This window comes from Chionomys nivalis, chromosome 11, assembly GCF_950005125.1.
Source record: "Chionomys nivalis chromosome 11, mChiNiv1.1, whole genome shotgun sequence".
Taxonomy (NCBI): domain Eukaryota; kingdom Metazoa; phylum Chordata; class Mammalia; order Rodentia; family Cricetidae; genus Chionomys; species Chionomys nivalis.
Genome location: NC_080096.1, coordinates 61,658,426 through 61,679,435, shown reverse-complemented (window position 1 = coordinate 61,679,435; position 21,010 = coordinate 61,658,426). Strand labels below are relative to the sequence as shown.

At 35.6% G+C, this 21,010-nt stretch overlaps 1 protein-coding gene across 4 annotated transcripts in view; it reads right to left on the bottom strand.

The window, feature by feature from the left end:
* Psip1 (PC4 and SRSF1 interacting protein 1) overlaps positions 1-21,010 on the bottom strand; it is a 41,268-nt gene that overhangs the window by 3,804 nt on the left and 16,454 nt on the right. Inside the window, exons 4-15 of one of the 4 annotated variants that reach the window (XM_057784090.1) lie at positions 20,701-20,839; positions 17,815-17,919; positions 16,318-16,380; positions 10,052-10,148; positions 8,956-9,031; positions 6,953-7,178; positions 5,519-5,637; positions 2,955-3,010; positions 2,202-2,272; positions 1,888-1,989; positions 1,571-1,784; positions 39-150 (exon numbers count right to left, since the gene is read on the bottom strand). In XM_057784090.1, the coding sequence (XP_057640073.1) occupies positions 39-150; positions 1,571-1,784; positions 1,888-1,989; positions 2,202-2,272; positions 2,955-3,010; positions 5,519-5,637; positions 6,953-7,178; positions 8,956-9,031; positions 10,052-10,148; positions 16,318-16,380; positions 17,815-17,919; positions 20,701-20,839 (1,380 nt within the window). Of the gene's footprint in view, positions 1-38; positions 151-1,570; positions 1,785-1,887; positions 1,990-2,201; positions 2,273-2,954; positions 3,011-3,069; positions 5,432-5,518; positions 5,638-6,952; positions 7,179-8,955; positions 9,032-10,051; positions 10,149-16,317; positions 16,381-17,814; positions 17,920-20,700; positions 20,840-21,010 lie in introns of those variants that run through there. The other 3 variants (XM_057784092.1, XM_057784093.1, XM_057784091.1) reach the window with 3 other exon arrangements.

Sequence of the window (21,010 nt, the reverse complement as noted above, 5' to 3'; positions counted from 1 at the left end):
AATTTCAAAAGGCCCATTACTTTTCTTACTGCCCTTACTTTTTCTTACTGCCAGCCTCATGGCTGTCTTTGCTTTCTTCGTTACTGTCACCATTATGTTGTGGGTGACTACTGTCTTGAGCGTCAGATCCTCCATTTAGGGTCTTTGAACCTTTAGAATACAAAAACTGTTAGCACATACAAAATAATACATTAAATTATCCTAGATGTTCAAGGTCAAAGTATGACCCTTATGTTCCTAACACTTCAACCTTTTGATGAATTTTAGGATTAGGTCTGATGTCATTTCAAAGAAGATGAAAAGATATACTAATAACTTGTATCATTCAAAGTCTAGAGTAGGTAAGGTACAATAAGAAACTTTTTTTTTTCAAGTGGACAGATGACTTGAATTACTAATCTCATCACATTACATCTGGAATACTGTAACTGGCAGAACTTTTTAGTCACTAGCATTCATGTAGCTTTTTTGGGGGGAATAATTAAATTTAGTATTTATAGTATTTTAGAGCATAAAGTACTCAAACTGATGTGACTGGGCATTTTTCTTGAAAACTTACTAATATTTAAGGGAATCTAATGAGCATAAAAGTTTTTTGGTTGTTGTTTTGTCTTAAAAGATTGGATTTTACCACAAGTATATGCCAGTTATGATGTTTTGTCATGGAACTGGAGGGCAGATAGTGGTGTTCTAGTCTTAGAATCCTCTGTAGGTAAATTTTGAACTACAATGTATTGTAGTTCTGAACTACATTATGTATGAAATTTATTTTTAAATATACTTGGGTGGGCAAAAGGCTACAAAGGACCACATTTACCACTCATTTACCTAATAATTTGGAGCCAGCAGTGTTTTAGATATCTTGACTATAAGACTCAATTTCATATGCATCTTAAACACATTGCCTCAAGACAATTTTATGCATTGGCACATCAAAACAAGGTGTGTCAGCCATCTATTCGGACAGTCTGTGACCGACTGTCAGCACCTATTCCTGACTCCATTTAGATGATACTGGTTACTATTTTCTTTTAACACAGTAAAATACCACTTATATCCACATATCCACACATAGCCACTTAACAATTTAAAGATATATTACTTAACACAGTGTACAACATGCTTAGGGTAACTAACACTGAAAACCTGTTGGCATTATCAGAAAGAAACAAGCAGCATCTTTGGCTCCAACTAGGATGCAGCAACTCTGGTTCTGTGCCTACTGTATACTGTATTTTTTGGCAAAAGCAAATGAGAGAAAATGGGTTGCTTCTCTAGAAGGCATCCTTTCCCCGAAACGAAACTGTCATTAACAATGGTTTTGTTACAAGTATTACTGCTCTAGTCCTTCAAAATACCCAACATAACATTTTTACCAGTTATGTTGTGTACAAGTACTGTGTCTGTGTTGAACATTTCAGCTGTTTCAAGGTCAATGAATATACAATGCAACCTCATTGCTGATACAGGTTTCAATAGCCACTTTTTCTAACACATGTAACAAAACCATTTACAAAAGCAGTGCTGGCAAGTAACAGAGAGGGAAACCCAGCATTAAGTTATTACATACCTGTTTGTTCCTTTTCTAGCTTTTTGTTTGGCCCTTTCTTCCCTTGATCTTTGGTTTTATTTGCTTCCTCATGCTGTCTTTGTTCAGCAAGAGATTTGTTCAGCACTTGGGTGATGACTGAATCTCCTTCACCAACCAAAAACATATTCTTAAACTTGTTATACAACATTGTAGACTTTTCCATGATAACTTGACTAACTTTGAACCGCCGTATCTGAGAAAACAATAGTCATGATTATCTTTCCTAATTGATTTACTTATACTTTCTTTAAAAATGAAGAACTGAGAAAAGATTTACAGGTCGTCAAACCACTTACTTTTTTCAATGTTGTGATCATCTCTGTGTGTTTCTGAGCTTGTTGCATTGTTACCTGAAGTGAAGCAAGTTCATCCAGTGCCTCAATGCATCTGTTCACATCCTTCATGACAAAACAGCAATTTCATAACTGTTAATTACCAAAGCATCTACATAATCTACTTCTGAAGATTTTTTTTAAAGCTCTTAAGATGATAGGCACAAAATGGCCAGGTTATTGTTCCCTTAATCTTTAAAAACTTACACACTTAAGTCATGTGAGAAAATATTTAAAGCTATTAAAGCAGTGCATTTTAAATGAGTTTAAACACTTACTAGATTATCAATTTTGAGTGAATTTTTAATTTCAGCATGTATCCTTTGAAGTCGAGAATCCATTGATGTTTCTATAAATTGAAATATGTGAAAAACAGTAAATAGTTTTTCCCCACATCATATCTCTGTACAGTCTAACAAATAAAAGAAATGGTGGTTACAAAGTTTTCTTAGTAGTCTTTAAGAAGCCCATTATAGACGAATAGTCTAAGAAGTTAGCTACTAAATTTAATATATGGTCTGGAGAAGAAACATACAGCATAAAAGCACAAAAATACCACTGAGCTGCATTTGTTTCTAAACTCCTGTCTCATATGATGACCTCCTACATGTCAGCTCTTAACTTGTTTTACCTCACTCATTTAACTGCAAGGTATTTATAAAATGGGTAAACCTCCAGTGCTTTAGCAGGGTTGCAAAACTGGCCCCAAATAAACATTAAAATACAAAGACATTAGCAAGTTCACTTTAATTGCTTAAAATGCAATTTAACATAGATTCCATCAGACTTAAAAAGGTATATTTGTAGAATATAAAAACATGGGATGGAACTGCAAAAAATACTCTTAAAAGTTTTTTAATCTGTTTACTTTGGTTTTTTAAGTCAGGGTCTCAGTTTGTATCCCTGGTTGCCCTGGAACTGTGGTTCTCCTGGCTATGCTTCCTTAAGTGATTACAGGAATGCGCCATCATACCCAGCTTATATAAACTTTCTATGTGTGATTTTGTATCTTAGAAAGTAAAATAACTAACCTCGCTTCTTCTCCACTTTCTTAACTTCTGGCTTCTTTCCTTCATCTTTATTCTGCCTATCAAATGTTAACACAAATATTTCAAAACACTGGAACTTTGTGACTTAGGTTAGCAGACGCCCATATTCCCCTATGTAAAGGTTTAAAAAAATGTTCCTTAAAAATAGTAAATCAGCCTACAACACAGGACACTGACTAGTTTCTAAAACTATGCAGTTCTACATCATTAGCATAAATACAGGCAAAACTCAAACATGCTAATTTAGTTTCCAGAGATAATCACAGTATGACTTTGACGCAGTCACACGGAAATGTGACACTAAAAACCCAATTTCACGATCACTGGCCAAACAAGCCACAATGGGAAGAGAACACCTATAAATGCTTAATGGATTTTTAGTCAACTTCTTTTCCTATAATTATTTTTTTAAAGCATATTATAAAGTAGACCAATTTAGTTGTTCCCCACATCTCCAAAGGGCAGGTAAATCAAAGGACGTTGAGATTAACTTCAATAGTGATTAGATCTGCTTTAAACTGATTGTATGGACTGTCTTTTAAAACTGGAGAGGGTGCCATTGTTATCAAGCTAAATGACATCCACTGTTATTCACAAACCATCTCATAAATGAAAACTAACCATGTTACTAATATTAACAAAAATAACCTTTTAAATTAGAAATTTTAATCTCTAGTACCTTGGCTTGGTGTTCAGGCCCTATTATGAACCAATTAAAATAGACAAGAACAAAAAAATACCTAAAAATCACATTTTTTTTAAAAAAAACTTTATTTTAAAATTTTGGTTACAGTTTCATTTTTTTTTTTTACTTAACAAGTCTAATGTTTAATCTCTCAGGATTAAAAAGAAAAAAACAAGGCTAAAGAATTTAACAACAAAAGAATGTCAAGGAAAGGGCACAACTGCCCCATTTTTCAAGAACGTAATAGCTATTCCAGTTTAACACCTAGCTTCAAAACAAGATGAGTTTTCATATTTTCTAAATGAAATAATGTACAACCACCGTCTTCTTCATCTATGTTTGTTATAACTTTCAAACACAAAGCTTCATTTTAAGCTTGGTTTAAAAAAAAAAAAAACAGGAATGATGGCCAACCTTAATATGTAGTGTGCACCTTACAGGATATTTTGTTAACAATCATGACACAGTTAAATAATGCCATTAATAATGAAGTCCTCAATTTAGAATCTGGAACATTTCTTCCATCAAGGGGGGGAGGGGAAATTCAGTCCAATGAGTCTGTCTCAAGATCTTCATCGCTTGTATGCTCCACTTGTATTCTCTTTTCAGTTACTGGATTAATGCTTTGAGCCCAAAATGAGATATATTTTTTTATTACTGTAGATTACATGTTGTTTGGCTGGGAATACAATACAATAAACTTTATTTTGCATAATGCATTTCACACAAGTTGCATCTGAAATGCTTTACAGAGCAAAACTGTCCAAGTACAAAGTTTTGTAATAACAGGAGAAGGAAAGAAAACACAAATATTAGAATTTGAGAAAGTTACATTGGAGGACATTCAAAAGAAACTGAAATACAAAAAGATATCTTGAGATTCTGAAGAAGGATTGGGCTAGATTTACTAAGCAAATTTATGCCTTAAGTCTGGGAGTTAAAAGCAACAACAGTCACAGTTATTCAGGGGAGAGAAAGGACAGGAGTAACGGCATTTACAGATGTGCCCACGGTCTGGCATTTTAATCACTTTTAAACTCAAGCAGCTAAACTGCTCTGTATCCTCCAAATAGCTACAGAATCAGAGACAATATATCTATAAAGATGTTCAGCTTGCAGATGCATCATAAAGGCAAAAGAAAATGGTTTTTAGTAGTTGCCACACTGTCTTACCTACAATGTTTTCAAATCAACTCACTAGTGAAAAAAGCCCAGTTTTCGACACTATAAAGTGTCAGTCTAAAAGAGTCTAATGATAACTAGGAAACAACTATATAATAAAGACATGAAGTCTAATTATCATAGCAATCACTATTCCTTGTTCTGATAAAATAATGGTATACAATAAAGGAGGAAGAAATTCCTCATGGAAAACGTCTATTGTTTCCATGTGTCAAAGTGTAATTCAAACACATCAAATGCAAGTCCTGCCAGCCTTTGTGTTTACTTTAATCGGCTTCCTGCTTTCCAACTGTGCTTTTGTTATTTTTACTAATTTTTATACAGGCCTGCTGGTGGTACGGCAAATACAAATATTTACTGCATTCTTTCTCCACCAATATTTCCATCATTCTGTGTTTCACATGTTATACAAATAAAGAGGAGAGAGTACTCTGTAAAGTGCTAACAATTCCTCACTGCACTTTCATGAAGTTAACAGAGAGCTCGAGGAGGACCTCAGTGCATTTCATCCTCCAACAAAGGAACAGCCTGAAACAGCACATACGCAACATTTTTCTAATATGGAAAGTTGCTTCAAAAGGTTTCATGAAGTCTGGAAAATGAGAGTGTACTTAAAATCTTTCATACTACTCTTTAAAAAAAAAAGCTTAAGATTTATAGAACTAAAAAGACTACTTACTGCTCAGTTTCCATTTGTTCCTCCTGCTTGCGCTTCCGCTCTGTGGCTTCCTTCTCATGTTGGCCTTTCAGCATATTCCTCCTGTGAGCGGTCTGGAAGTTTCTTCCACCCTTTCTCTTCTGTTTGAGAATTAGGATGGATTTAGTTTACTCCCGCTGACTGATTACAATCTTGGTAGATAGCAAGCAACCACCCAGCATGTGCTGGCTCTTCTCTATCTGTGGAAGTGAGCCTACTACCACCCTGTAGCAGTGAGCTTGTGACTGAAAGGATGCCGACCTATCTGCCTCCAATCATTTTAACTTCAACACTCTGAAGCTACTGAATTAACATTGTTGAATTTGAGCAGGGTATGGTAGCACTTGGGAGACAGAGGCAGGTGGGTCCCTGTGAGTTCAAGGCCAACCTGGTCTACAAAGCAAGTTATAAATCAGCCAAGGTTGAAGATCCAGGTTCAGACCCTATCTTCAAACCACTCCTTCCCCCGAAAATTAGAAACTTAGTTTCTAAAATATTCAGACAAATGAGATATTAAAGCCCATATAAACACTTCAGGGCTATTAAACAAAATTTCTATATTTTTCACAAAAGATATAGCATCCAAAAAAGAATTACATTTTATTAAAAGAATGTAAGCTAGGAAAAGCTTAAAATTTCGTGTATAAATACACCTCTTGTGTCTTTGTTGATCAGGGTCATCTATCTACAACCTCTGTTTACATAGCTGGTTTAAAATTTCTAAAAATTATAAGGGCAAGATAAATTCAAAGTTTCAAATAAGCTTTTTATATTAACTAATAGAATTCTATTAGAAAACATAAAGAGACCCATGTAAACTTATGCTCGCAGCATAAGAATTATGTGTATTAAAAAGCAAGAAAGATCTGTGAGTTTGAAGACAGCCTGGTCTACAGAGCAAGTCCAGGACAGCCGGGGCTACACAGAGAAACCCTGTCTCAACATGCCCATACTCCCACATACCTCCAACTCACATAACAGTCATTCAAAAAAATTAACCTGAGGTAAAAGACGCTAGGGAGATTGTTCATCAGTTAAGGTTCCTGGCATGCAAGCAAGAAGACCAGAATCTGTGTTCCCAAAACTAAAAATTCCAGATAATTGCAGTCTCATAGGCAAATACAAGTGACCTCCAGAGCAAACTGGCTAACCAAGATTAGGCACACGGGGAGCTTTGGGTTTGCTTGAGAAACACTTCTTCATGAGTCAGGTCAAGAGCAGCTGAGAGAGATTACCTATGTATATATGTATATATATGTATACTACACATGTATACTGCATAAATGGTAGGGAGGTCTTCTTAATGAGTCAGGTCAAGAGCGACTGAGAGAGATTACCTATGTATATATGTATATATATGTATACTACATATGTATACTGCGTAAATGGTAGGGAGGTCTGAATGTGATTTTCTACCTTTTCACCTTCTTGATCATCTTCGTCTTCTGAATCAGAGGTTGATGTAACCCCTGGTTTTGCTACATTTTTCCGTTTAGATTCAACTTCTTTCTTGCCCTCTTTCTTATCTGGTTCTTTTCTTGGCTTATCCTCTTCCTTTTGACCTTCTTCTTCCTTTTTAAGCTGCTTTTTAGGTTGTTTTTCCTCTGGTCCCTTTTTTTTACTTTTGTCTTCATCAATAACCCTATGTTAGAACACAAAAATAGAAGATGAACTTTTATGTACTCATTTATATTTTTCTTTTTTGAAAGACTTATTTGTATTTATTCATGTATATGTAATATCTGGAGGTAAGCACTCTTAACTGCTGAGTGATCTCTTCAGCCTTCATTTATACTCATTTACCAAACAAGTATTTCAAGGGAAAAATCACTGCAAATGTGTATGTAAAATAAAATCTAAAACATAAAAGACGATATATGCTATCCTATCATAAAATGAATTTCTACAACAAATATTACAAGATACAAAATTATGGTGGCACCACATCAATAAAAATGATCTTCCTCAGTTTTCCAAGTTGCTTTTAACATAATTCATTTGTTTTAATAGATTTTATTCTCCCAGAGGGCCCAAGTTCAATTTCCAGCACCCACATGGCAGCTCACAACTGTAACTCCAGCTCCAAGGAATCTGATAGCCTCACACAGAAATACACGCAGACAAAACACCAATATACATAAAAAATAAAGTTGTTCTAGAAATAGTCATTTGAAAGGACTAAAAAGCATATAATGTTAAATATCTGACCAGCTACTTTTTATTAAGCAAATAATCATAGGAAACATGAAAATCACACAGACTTCTTATGGAATAGTGACTGTAAACAAATTGCCACTGTTTTAACTGGAAAGTAAAAAATTACATATATTAAATATATGTAAGCCATTTCAACATGAGTTGCTCAAACTATTTAACAAGCATTTAAGAACCTTTAAAAATCAATTTTCTTTGCAATTTCAAGTACATTAACTGCTATTATTTCTATGTTTCTTTTTTTCTCTGAGACAGGGTTTCTCTGTGGCTTTGGAGCCTGTCCTGGAACTAGCTCTGTAGACCAGGCTGGTTTCGCACTCACAGAGATCCACCTGTCTTTGCCTCCTGAGTGCTGGGATTAAAGGCGTGCGCCACCATCGCCAGGCTATGTTTCATTTTTTAAAGAGACAAAAGTTTTTCTGTGTTACCCATGCTGGCTCCAAATGACAAATAGACAACCAAATATACAATCAATAATTTTTTTTTCTTTCTGAAAACAGTCTCTCTGTGTAGCCCTGGCTAGCCTTAAACTAAACTACCAGAGATCCACTTGTCTCTGCCTGCCAAGTGCTGGGATTAAAATCATGCGCCACAATGGTCCTGCTTAGTTAATCCATCCTTAATTGAGTTTTCTCTACAAAACCTTTAGATATAGTCATCACTTCCTAAATATTATATTCCTTTTTTTTCTCCAAAAAAGCCAAAGTGAAGAGGATTTATGAGAAAAGATGACAGACCGGAAAAAAAAAAACAAAAACAAAAAAAAAAAAAACACTTCTTTCTTTGGTAACTAAATATTTCCTATTGTAAGATTTTTACACTATTTTAAAGAATTTATTACACAGAACAGAAGCTCCTCTATGGACACACTACTTTAGCTATAATCTACCCAAACATTTCTTCAGCAATCTTCCCTGCCCAATTTGCCCTTTTAGTCTATATTACCAAAGTTTATGTTATCATAAAAAAAAGAAAAAGCTTTACTCAAACAACCAGATTTTCAATTAAGAAATCTTTCCTGTTCATACAAATTCTTCAGTCTCTACAATTTTCAGAAACAGAATAGCAATAGAAACATATAAGACAATAAAACTGTCAAAAACAAATTATTTTCTACTAATTTACGAAATACAAATGAATTTTATATTGAACTATAAATAATAAATAAAAATATAATATAATGAATTTTATATTAAAAAACTCACATGTCACTCTCCGAAGGACAGGGCTGTTTTACCACTTTAGGTCTGCCTCTTGGTTTTGGAATCTTGACTTCAGTAGCTAATTTTCATATAGAGAAAAAGATACAATTTCCATTTTAAATACAAAGCTTATGTTGAATATATATATTGCACAATATATAAAAGTATTCTTTAAGGGCTTAACTAGTCAGGCCATGCATCATGAAAGTGAAAATTTTATTAACAGTAAATTTCCATTTGTCCTCATTATATTTCACAAATCAAAAACTGGAAGGAGTGGAGGAAGGGGAAACTGCAGTCAATATATAATACATGAGAAGAGGATAAATTTAAAGATATATACATGTTTTTTTAAAAGAGCATTTTTCATTGCTGTTTTACCAAGTGTCACAAAACAGAGAAATATCACTCAACCAGAATTCCTATTTCTATCACAATAGTTTATGTATACTTTGCATACATCTTTGGAACTTTGTATGAGTATTGTCCATACTTTATTACCACTAGTCTGATCCACTGTAATACTACAAAACATATAAATAGATTTTAATGTCTTTCTTTCCCAATATGGCTTTTTCCCCTTAACAGCTTTCAGTGAGGATCCTATAATGATGTAGTAAAAAAGGCCCTGTTTTGTTTGATTTTTAGTGTTCTACTACTCTGTATTATTCCCAAATTGTTCGTGAACTACCAGAATGTAGTAATTTTAAAGTGAAAAAATAAGTCCACTATTCAAAGTAGTTATCTTAAGCTCACCAGATTCATCTGGTAGAAGAAGCCAAGTCACAATTATTTCAAACTTAATGGCTGTCTCCAAAATAAACCATTTCTATCTCCTTTGATATTGTTAAGCACATACAATGGTACTGCTATGAGACTGTATGTCCTATTGGCACCACAGATTGCCCGGCTTGTGTAAGTACGCAGTCCTTTCTAGTGATGAATTTCTCAGACCTCATCTATATCCATGGTTAAAGTGGTACATGACTCTTTCCATCAACCTCTGTTTATATTATTCCAAAACATTTGAGCCAGCAATGTTTTAATGGACTGGAATATCAACAACAAGCCAAAAAGTATTTAAGCATCAATGATCTACCTGCAGGCCGTCCTCTCTTAGGACTTGCTTTCAAGTTAGCAGAAGCTGTTGCTGCAGCCACCATTCCTGCTTCTTCAGTTTCCACTGGTTTTTCGGCCTGAATCACAAAAATTTAATTAACTTATTTAGCAAAGCCGTGCCAGTCTATAATAATAACATAAATATCAGAATAATTTCTGTATAATTTTATTACTTTTGAACAATCAGTTTAAGACTATCATCTCAGTTTTTTTCAATAACCTTTTTAATATTTCCCATTTGAAAAAATAAGGTTAACATTTTTAATATAATATGAGAACCAAAGTATAATGCAATTATGCCGTAACAAATATCATTGCTACTTTAATTCATTAACTTTACGAATATATACATATGCTTCATCTTCCAACTGAGATGGACATCTGAGGCTCTCCTATAAAAGTTACTTTTATTTTCCCATAGAAAGCTTTCCAAACTACAGGGCTGAAAAGTTAATTTGTCCCAATGAGACTCAGTTATTAATGACTTATATAAGGATAAGAACCACATATTAGGTAGAAATAAAAACATGAGGAAACAGATGGCAGTTATAATTGCAAAGGGAGGAACAAAACTAACACATTCAATTGAAGGATGTAAGGACATTCAAAAGCCACTTCAACTTTAGTCTTAACTGCTAGCCAAAGAGCAAAAATGTATCTAAACATGTAGAACCCAATTCAATTAATTAAAAAAAAAAACAATTTATTTACTTATGCTCCCAAGTAAGAAACAGCATTACCTTTACTTCTATTTGAAGGGAGTGGCAAAGAAATACAGCCCACACCAGCCTTAAAAGCTCTAATCCTCCTGCTTCAGCCTCCCAAGTACTTTTGATTTCAGGCATCTGCCTACAGGCCCAGCTCAATCTACCTTTTAATCAATGATGCCTAGGGATGATAAGAATATCCATCTCTAAGAGCAATGCATAATGTACACTCAGACTAGATTAAAACTGACCTAAAGTTACCCTTTGATTGTTCTCTGAATAAAAACAAAAACTCTGCGTTAAGAGCTAGGGTTAAGATCAAGTCAGATCTCTATGTATGAGGACAGCCTGATCTACAAAGCTACAAAGAGCTCCAGGACAGCCAGTGCTATCACACATAAAAAACCTGTCTCAAAAAAAACCAAACAGACAAACAAAAAAAACCAGAAAACAAAAAAAGAAAAAAAAGAGATCATGCTGCCTTATTCTAAATACGATCCTGCAACCACATGTTAAGGAACCAGGTAAGAGTAAAGCTATGCAGGTCTCAAAGGTTAAACTCTCCTACTGATGACTTTTAATAAGTCAAAGTTAGGTTCAAATAGATAGATCAGCTCTTCGGGGCAAAAAGAACTTATTCACTTACCCTTTCTGCAATTGGAAATAAGTCGAAAGCAAGTAAGAATTACAGGTACGATGGATCAATTGAGAAGATACCAATAGACAGTAAGTGACATATTCTTGAATAGTTAGACAGTAAAAAAAGATTAAGTCTAATACTAAACAAAGACCTACCATGGATACATGTTTATGACTATTAGTACAAAATCATCAAGTAAAAGCCATTACTCTAGAAAATATTTTGACCACAGAAAGGACTAATTTAGTTATTTAAAATATATGCATGAATATCTTTAAAGTTCACATTCTAACTAGATTTTATTTATAACTTTACTTATCTGGCTGAAACTTCTTTCAACTGTACTATCTTTTCTCTTTCCCAAAGTAATTCCACAGTCCTCGTGGATCCACCATTCATGTCTCCTTTTCAAGACCACTGCATCCTTGCCTTGCTACACCTGTTTCACAAATCCTAAACCAAGATTACTAAGCTGATAAGCCCTAGCAGGTAGGATGGGATAGGGGTACAAACATGAAATCATTTTCTGTATTTGAAGTTGGCATCTCAAATCTGTTGTTAATCCTATTAACTTCTACTACAAGCCCTGAATAGCTAACATAAACTTTTAGCCGTTTATATTGACCTAAACTCTTGATTTAAACTAAATGGGGGGAGAAGGGGAAAAAAGAGCTAGAGAGAATTTCCTTGAGCCAAAATGAACACATCTTTTCTTAAATCAATCCTTTCAAACCCTTTAACTACCAATTTTTCATAGTTTCGCTAAGAAAAATGGTAAGATTTTTACTGTTATTTCATATTAAATATTTCCCTTTATATATGCAAATCCCTGATGCATTATTACATTACTTCTGTCATTTCTTGAGATTTCAAAAATATATTACCATTAAACACTACCAATCTACTCCATCTCATTTCTGTCCTCAGCACTTACCTATATGAAACTGAAAGCTCCTGAATAGGCTAATTACCAAACACTATCTCACTGGATCCTTTGTACTAGGCACTATTGTTAACTTCCTTGTTCAAATTCTCTTCTCTGCTGCTTATAGACAACTTCTGGTGTTTCCTGATGTTTCTTCTAGTCACCATTTTGAAGAGGCACCTCCCCTCATCTCCATTACATCCCATCCCAATTCTGGTTTCTGCATCTACCCCAGTGAACAGTTTCTCTTCATCTCCTCTAACATCTTACCTTTCTACCAGTGCTTGTATCTTTTCCTTCTTTTGTACTATTATCACAGGTATCTTCACTGCAATTCCCATGAATTCTTTAGACCCCAATCCGACATGTCTATGTCCATATCTAGTATACGATCACTAAAGCAAACACCCTGGAGTCTTCCTACATTCTGCTCCATTCTACTTACCATTTATTTCATTCAGCTATCACTTAAACTTCCAAAAGTGTTCTAAATTCCTTCTCTCACTAACAAAATAAATAAGTAACTTGATATAAGGCCTGTGTCTTTGAAATTTAATGCTAACTCCTTAAAAGGCCTTTCTATGTCCTATTCATACTTGGCCACTGTTACAATCCTCACCTTAACCATTATAGGCAATTTAAACAAATACCTGGTACATATCAAAGTTACATGTGCGTTATGCTATAGTCTATTAGATATGTGAAGATACTGTCTTAAAGAGAACAATGCACATACCTCAACTTAGGGATACTTAATTATGATGGCATATAACTCAGCAGTGGACGTCTTGTCCAGAATGTGCAAGCACTGGTTGAGTCCCAGCACCACACGACAAAAACATTCACTAGACAGGGTTTTGGGGATTCATTCAGTGGTAGAGTTTCTGCTTATAGCATGTTGACAGCCCCAGGTTTGACCAACACAGAAAAAAAAAAAAAAGACTGAAATTGCTAACAAACCACCAATGCCTTCGGTAAGCCATACTGCTTTGCCAAATAACCTTACCTTGGTGCTGATGGCTACAACTTAATCAGCATGGTAGTTACTAAAGATAGGGTACCTGTGGCAATTTCATAAAATGATACAAAAAAACGCACAATGTCCCATCAACTGATGTATTCCATACACACAATGTTTCTTTGTACTATGCAGTGATTGTTTTAATACTATACCAACAGACTTCTTTCAAGATTGCAGTCAACTTTCCTCAAAATCTACTGCTGCTTTATCAGCCATTTATATAATATCCTAAATCCTTTAGTATCCTTTCAACACTTATAATATCTTCACCAGGGAGACTCTATCAAGAAATCACTCTCACTGCTCACCCACAGTGTTGATTTATTCACAGGTATGAAAATATTCTCACTGTAAGTTTGTACATTTCCATCACATCACAGCACCTGGACAACCAGGTGCACTGTCTCTGAACATCTTGAGGAAGGAGTCTTTTTCTCCTGAGCAGTAGGACTCTGGTGGGATTAAAACACTCAGCAAACCATGTTGTGAACAGCTGCCATCCAGAGTTTTTTGTTTCATTTATAACAAAGAGGCAGGGTTCATTTAGTTTAAGTCCTAAATTCCCTAGGGTTTTCAAAATGAGTTCCTATTTAAGTCACTAGTAGTTCCAGACCCTAATGATCAGCCTGCCTTCTGAGGTTTTGAATACAGACATTGACTATTGCTAGATGGCATTTCATTGAGTGTGTTCACATTCTTCAACTATCTTGTCTAGATCTAGGTAACATCATGAGCCCCTCCATCAGGACCTAATTCCTGCAGCTTTGCATTGTGGAGGCAGTTTCTTGCTATGTTCCTCATGAACCAACCCAGGATAGCTTCATCTGTGGATCTGTCCTTTTTTCACCTCCATCAGCCTTGCCTTGGATTACGCTTTGGCGTATAGCAACATTCCGTCTGGTTTGATCTTCTATTCTGGCCATTAACACTTTCTCTTTAGCAGCAGGGAATCTGTTGTAACTTTCTTATTCCAGGATCCACTTGAGCAGCACTTTGAATTTTGTATGAGAACTTTTCCTTTGTATTTGCATTCAGAACTTGGCTGACAGGTCCAAGAAGCTCAGTTTTCAGCCTACTTTATTTAACATGCTCTGCTTACTAAGGTTAATCATTTATAGCTTTTAGTTAAAGAGGCCTGCCTGTCACTTTTTCCACCTGAACACCTAGAGGCCTTCTTTAAACTGACTAATCTCAGTATTATTCTAAGACTGAGAATGGCCTATACGGGAGCAGTAAGAACATTTATCAGTTAAGGATGCTGTCTTATGTAAGCTATTTGTGGAACCTCAAAAAATTATCAAAGATCATTAGACCACTGTAACAGAAATAACAAAATCTATAAATAGAATTACCAAAACATGACACAAACTAAACACATTGTTTAAAAGACTAGATCAGCAGAAGTGCCACAAATCTTCAGTTTGTAAAATGCTGTGGGCCAAGCATGGTGGTGCAGGCATTGAAACTTAGCACTCAGGAAGCAAAGGTAGGCAGTTCTCTGTGAGTTTGAGGCCAACCTGGTCTACATAGTGAGTTCCAGGGCAGCCAGGGATACACAGAAAGATCCTACCTCAAAAATAAGTAAATAAATAAACAAATGGGAAAACAAAGCCTATATTATATTCCATAGTGCAATACAGAAAAGCTCAAGAAAACAAAGCATTCTGTATTTTTCTATTTTGATTTTAAAAAGAAAAAAACACCTCCCATTCACTGTGCGCTCAAGAAAACGAAGCATTCTGTATTTTTCTATTTTGATTTTAAAAAGAAAAAAAAAAAAAAACTCTCATTTATTCACTGTGCCAGTAATTTCCCTATCATCACACTGCCTTACAAAAGGGAGTCATGGGGCTGGAGAGATGGCTCAGTGGTTAAGAGCACTGACTGCTCTTCCAGAGGACCCGGGTTCAATTCCCAGCACCCACATAGCAGCTCACAACTGTCTGAAGATCCAGTTACAGGGGATCTGACACCTTCACACCAATGCACATAAAAAATAAAGTTAAAAAGAAAAAAACGGGCCAGGCGGTGGTGGCGCACGCCTTTAATCCCAGCACTCGGGAGGCAGGGGCAGGCACATCTCTGTGAGTTCGAGGCCAGCCTGGTCTACAGATCGAGTGCCAGGACAGGTTCCAGAGCTACGGAGAAACCCTGTCTCGAAAAAAACCAAAAAAGAAAAAGAAAAAAATGGGGGGGGGGGAGTCACATAACATTTAAAATGATTCCCCACAATTTCAGTTCAGAAAAACAATGTAGCTTTATAGCCATTTACCTCCAACTTTAAAGCCTATCAATAATAAAATATCATCACAAAGTCTTGAAATTCCTCTGTATGTGCCTGAATAGATAGAGGCCCCTCAGATGATCTGCTCCTTTAGTTGCCCATTGTTTAACACTGTAAAGTTATTAGTTACCACATGTACACCACAGGACAAAAAGCCACTCAACTGTTTTTTTACTTCATGAGACATTAAATTCTTGACCCATTCAAAGGTCTAGAATGTAATAACTAGGTCAAAGAAAGGTGTGAACAAAACGTCAAAACAAAAAGCCTATGGAGTACTCAGGCTGTACTGTCACTACCACTCTCATTGCACACAATAGTGAATAGCACAATGGACAACAGTAATGTTAGTACTGAGTTAGAATTTCACTATAAATATTTCACTGTATTAAATAATCAAGAATGTGATTATATACTTTTCATTTTACAGAGAAAATGTGGCAGAAATTGAAAGGAGAAAATTGGTTCACATTATTTCCTTTTGTCATTCACCTTAATGTGCCACAGCTTTATCACCAAAAGAAAAAAAAAATAGCTTTACTAGTAGCCAACTTACCCTTTAAAAATTAAAGGGCATAGGTCAAGTGTGTTAAGCTTTCCTTATCTCAATTCTTCCTCAGTTTAAGTAAAATTTCTTTTAAAATTCCTACAGTGTATTAAAGAAATTACCTTTCTCTTTCTTCCTCGCCTGGCAGCTTTTGGAGTGGTTATGTCAACTGCTTTAGACACATCCTAAAACACAAAACAAAAGCAGAACAAAACTAGCAAAACCACAGGTGAAATTGAACATGGTATACAAGATTATGTAAGAAATTTTCTTAAAATGAAAATATAATTCACTGAAAGTGCTGGATGAAGTCTCTTTTTAATCTGACCTTTGAAATTATGAGGTCTTACTTTATAGTAACAGCAACAATTAGTATCCTCAGGAAAAAAATTCTAGAATACCTATTTTCAGAGGTTTGAATAGTAATAGCCTCCAAAGGCTCGTATATTTGAATACTCATTCATCAAATGTAGCACTACTTGAGAAGGTGTCACTGAGGGTGGACTCTGAGGTCTCAGAAGCTCCTCCTGCTGCCTGCAGCTCTAGATGTAGAACTCTCAGCTATTTCTTAAGCACCATGCCCCCTGTGATGATGATAGGCTAAGCTTTTGAAACTGTAAGCAAGTCCCAATTAATGCCACCCCCTTTTTTGGTAAAAGATGCCTTGGTCGTGGTGTCTCTTCATAGCAACAGAACAATAACCATACAACAGACAGTTATATAATGTAACAGACAGCATATAATGGCTGAGTATCTCTATTCTGATAATGACATGGGTAGAAATAAAACAAGGCTTGCTTAAAATTTTTTTCATTTTAAATGTTTTTTAAGCACTTCCAGCCCATAATACATGGTTTGTTGTTATTTTGAAATTTATTTTCATTTTATGTGTATTGGTGTTTTTCCTGTATATATGTCTATGTGAGGGTGTTGGGTCTACAGGAACTAGAGTTACAGTTGTGAGCTGCCATGTAGGTGCTGAGAATTAAACCCAGGTCCTCTGGAAGAGCAGTCAGTGCTCTTAACCACTCAGCCCTATTTAAAAAAACAAACAAAAAAAACCCAAAAAAACTATCTCTAATAAGCACGAAACTATCTTAAAGTTATACCTGTTTCACATATAAAACCAATTTCAAATAAAAACATCCATCCAAAGGTTAAAGAGAAAGTGTAATGGTTAAAAACAATTACTGGTCTTACAGAAGACCCATGGTTGGTTCACAGAACATGGTGGCTCACAACCATTTTTAACTCCAGTTCCAGGGTACCCAATGCCCTCCACAGGCAACAGGAATGCATCAAGTGCTCAAATATCCATATAGGAAATTTAAAAAAATTTTAAAAACAGGCATATTAAAGATGCATAGCTATTTTACAAAACCAGATTTAATACTTGAGGAAATCAAGCTGCTTTCATTCACTTTTCAAATATTTTAAAGATTACTTCCTAATCTGCCAGTCACTCACTTTATAATTTCTTTCTTGCCGTAACTATAAAGTTCACAGGCAGTACTCCAGACACCCCAAGGCCTATCCCTCCTTGCAGTATACTCAATGTAACTACTATTCATAAATACATTTTCATTTCTTCTTAGACCAGAAAAAGATATAAAACATACTTCATTGCTGGCTTTTTCTTCATGATCAGTATCTTCCTTTGAAACACTAGTTTCTTTCTCCTCGACTTCAACATCAGATGATGCATTTGATTGTTTAGTTGGTGCCTGTGAGGAATAAATTATTAATTTCTAAAAAAAATGGTTTACCTAATTTGATTTTTTTCTATTCATGAAAAAAAAACCAAAAATTTGGGTCTACCCAAATTTCTGTAGCAAATGACATTAATATGTAGAACTTTAAAGCAGGGAGTGGTGCTACTATAACCCCAGCATTTTAGGTAGAGGGATGGTTACAAGTTTAAAAATACCCTAAGCTGCCGGGCGGTGGTGGCGCACGCCTTTAATCCCAGCACTCGGGAGGCAGAGGCAGGCGGATCTCTGGGAGTTCGAGGCCCGCCTGGTCTACAGGAACTAGTTCCAGGACAGGCTCCAAAGCTACAGAGAAACCCTGTCTCGAAAATCCAAAAAAAAAAAAAAAAAAAAAAAAAAAAAAAAAATACCCTAAGCTAAACAGCTAGGGATAAATCAAGCTGGGACATATAGTGACACCTTGCGTCCAAAATTTTTTAAACTATAAATTAAAATAATTGGTTTTGGCAAGACATAGTATACTCAGGAGAGTGAGGCAGGTGAATTCTACATTTGAGGCCATCGTGCATTAAATCAGCAAGTTGATCACACTCTAAGTAAGGACTATGGCAGTTACAAACACAGAAGCAATTACAGTATATGATGCTGGGTACCATAACACATACTAAGTAGATGGTAAGGGACTTAAGACCATCTAAGGAAGGATTGGCTTATCATGGAAAGGTATCAAAATTCTACAGAAGCTGGGCGGTGGTGGCGCACGCCTTTAATCCCAGCACTAGGCAGAGGCAGGCGGATCTCTGTGAGTTCGAGACCAGCCTGGTCTACAAGAGCTAGTTCCAGGACAGGCTCCAAAGCCACAGAGAAACCCTGTCTCAAAAAACAAAAACAAAAAAAACAAAACAAAACAACAAAAAAAAAATTCTACAGAATATCTAAAAATTTGTCAACGGCAAAGAAACTGTATGGCACATAGGAAATAAACACCAGATTTCTGATTTTTTTTTTTGTCCCCCACCCCATCCACAGGGCTTTTCTGTATGGCCTTGGCTGTCCTGGAAATCACTCTATCTATAGACCAGACTGACCTCAAATTCATAAATCTACCTGCCTCTGCTTCCTCCACCACACCAGACTCATCATCAGTTTTAAGAGTTGAATAAAGGGTCAGTTTAGGGTGATTCGTACTTTTTCCAGTTTTTGCCACCAAGTATCTTATTGATGAATGAGAAAGCGAATTGTTTCATAAACATCTCCTTTGGCCCTAGTATAAACAGTGGTTTTTGTTTTTCCTTCATAAGAAAAGTTTTCTGTGTAACCCTGGATGTCCTGAAACTCACCCTGTAGACCAGGTTGGCCTTGAACTCAGAGATCCACCTGCCTGTCTCTCAAGTGCTGGCATTAAAAACATGTGCCACCGTTGCCCAGCTACAATAGCTCACTTATCTTAGTTCCAGAGCTTTCGAATATTCAACAGTGCAGTTGGCAATATAGAAAAACATTATTGGGGCTGGAGAGATGGCTCAGAGGTTAAGAGCACTGGCTGCTCTTCCAGAGGTCCTGAGTTCAATTCCCAGCAACCACATGGTGGCTCACAACCATCTGTACTGAGATCTGGCGCCCTCCTCTGGTGTGCGGGCATACATCAGGGCAGAATGTTGTATACATAATAAATAAATAAATCTTAGAAAAACATTATTCAAGTAGCACTGGAGCCACAAGATGGTATAGTAGGTAACGGCACTTGCTCAGCAAGCCCAACACCAACCACGGTAAGAGCGGAAAGAGGACCAAATCCACAAAGTTGTACTCAAACCACTATGCACACACTGTAGCACATGCACACATTATGCGTACACCCATATAAACATACACAAACACAAAACCTGTATCTGTACCACGACAGGAAAAAAATGTAAGAGAAACATAATATTTCTGTTACAGAATAAAAACGGAACAAGTAATGGTGAATGCCTTTAAATACCAGTATTTGGAATGAAAAGGTGGGTGAAATCTCTTGAGTTTGAAGTTACCCTAATCTACAAAGAAGTTTCAGGACAGGCAAGGTTATACAGAGAAACCTCAAAAAAAGGAAAATGAAATAAACCAGGTATAAAACAAACCACTCTATAAAAATGTAATGTCACATATAAATCAAAAGCTCTGGGCAGGAGACTGTTTAGAACTAACAGATAGAATTTCCATTGGGGCGATAAGTGCTTCTGTTACATATTTAATTCATTAGGTCCATTCTAATATCATTCTATAAACCTATAAGAAAAGTAAAGAGCATATACTTTAAGTTTACTAAACAATTAAGTCAGTGAGATGGCTCAGCAGGTAAGGGATTGCGATGCTCATTGATTCAAGCCTGCTAACCTGAGTTCCATCCACAGAACCATGTAAAAGTGTATGGTACTTTACAAAGATGTAATTGACCTCCACACATGCACAACAGCATATGGCCCCACACATATCAAACATACAATAACAAACAAATAACATTTTAAAGCCCTGAATCTAACAAGACCTTAAAAATTATGGCTTTAAACTCAGTAAAAGTTTAGGTAAACTTTACTGTCAGTCAAGAAGAGCTAAGCAGCCAAGTGTCTCCAAGTTTTTGAGATCTAGGTAGCCATTCGATTAGTAACAATTTATACACAAAATGTCAAGGTTCAACCTAAAAAGAGCACAACAATCTGAAATTCGTAAAAGCTCTTCAATTAGTTATGTATTTTACAATGACAACATTTTTCCTCTAAGACTAAATAAATAAAATTTAATAGGATCACTCACCTGTTGACTTGAAAATTTCACTTTTGGATTGTTATCTATCTCCCATAATCCTTCATTAAAACCTTTTCGTTTATTTGGTTTGCCATACTTTTCCTTATTTTCGGAGTAAGGAAATATGTCCTTTGGTCCTAAAAAAGCACTGTAACAAAAAGGAAGATTAAGTACAAAGGAACCTCAATTAAATATGTATTAGGCTACTCGGTGACATGATTCAACAAACACTTTATATATGCAAACTAGTTTTTTGTATTTTGTTTTGTTTTTCAAGACAGAGTTTCTCTGTGTAGCCTAGCTCTCCTGGAATTCACAT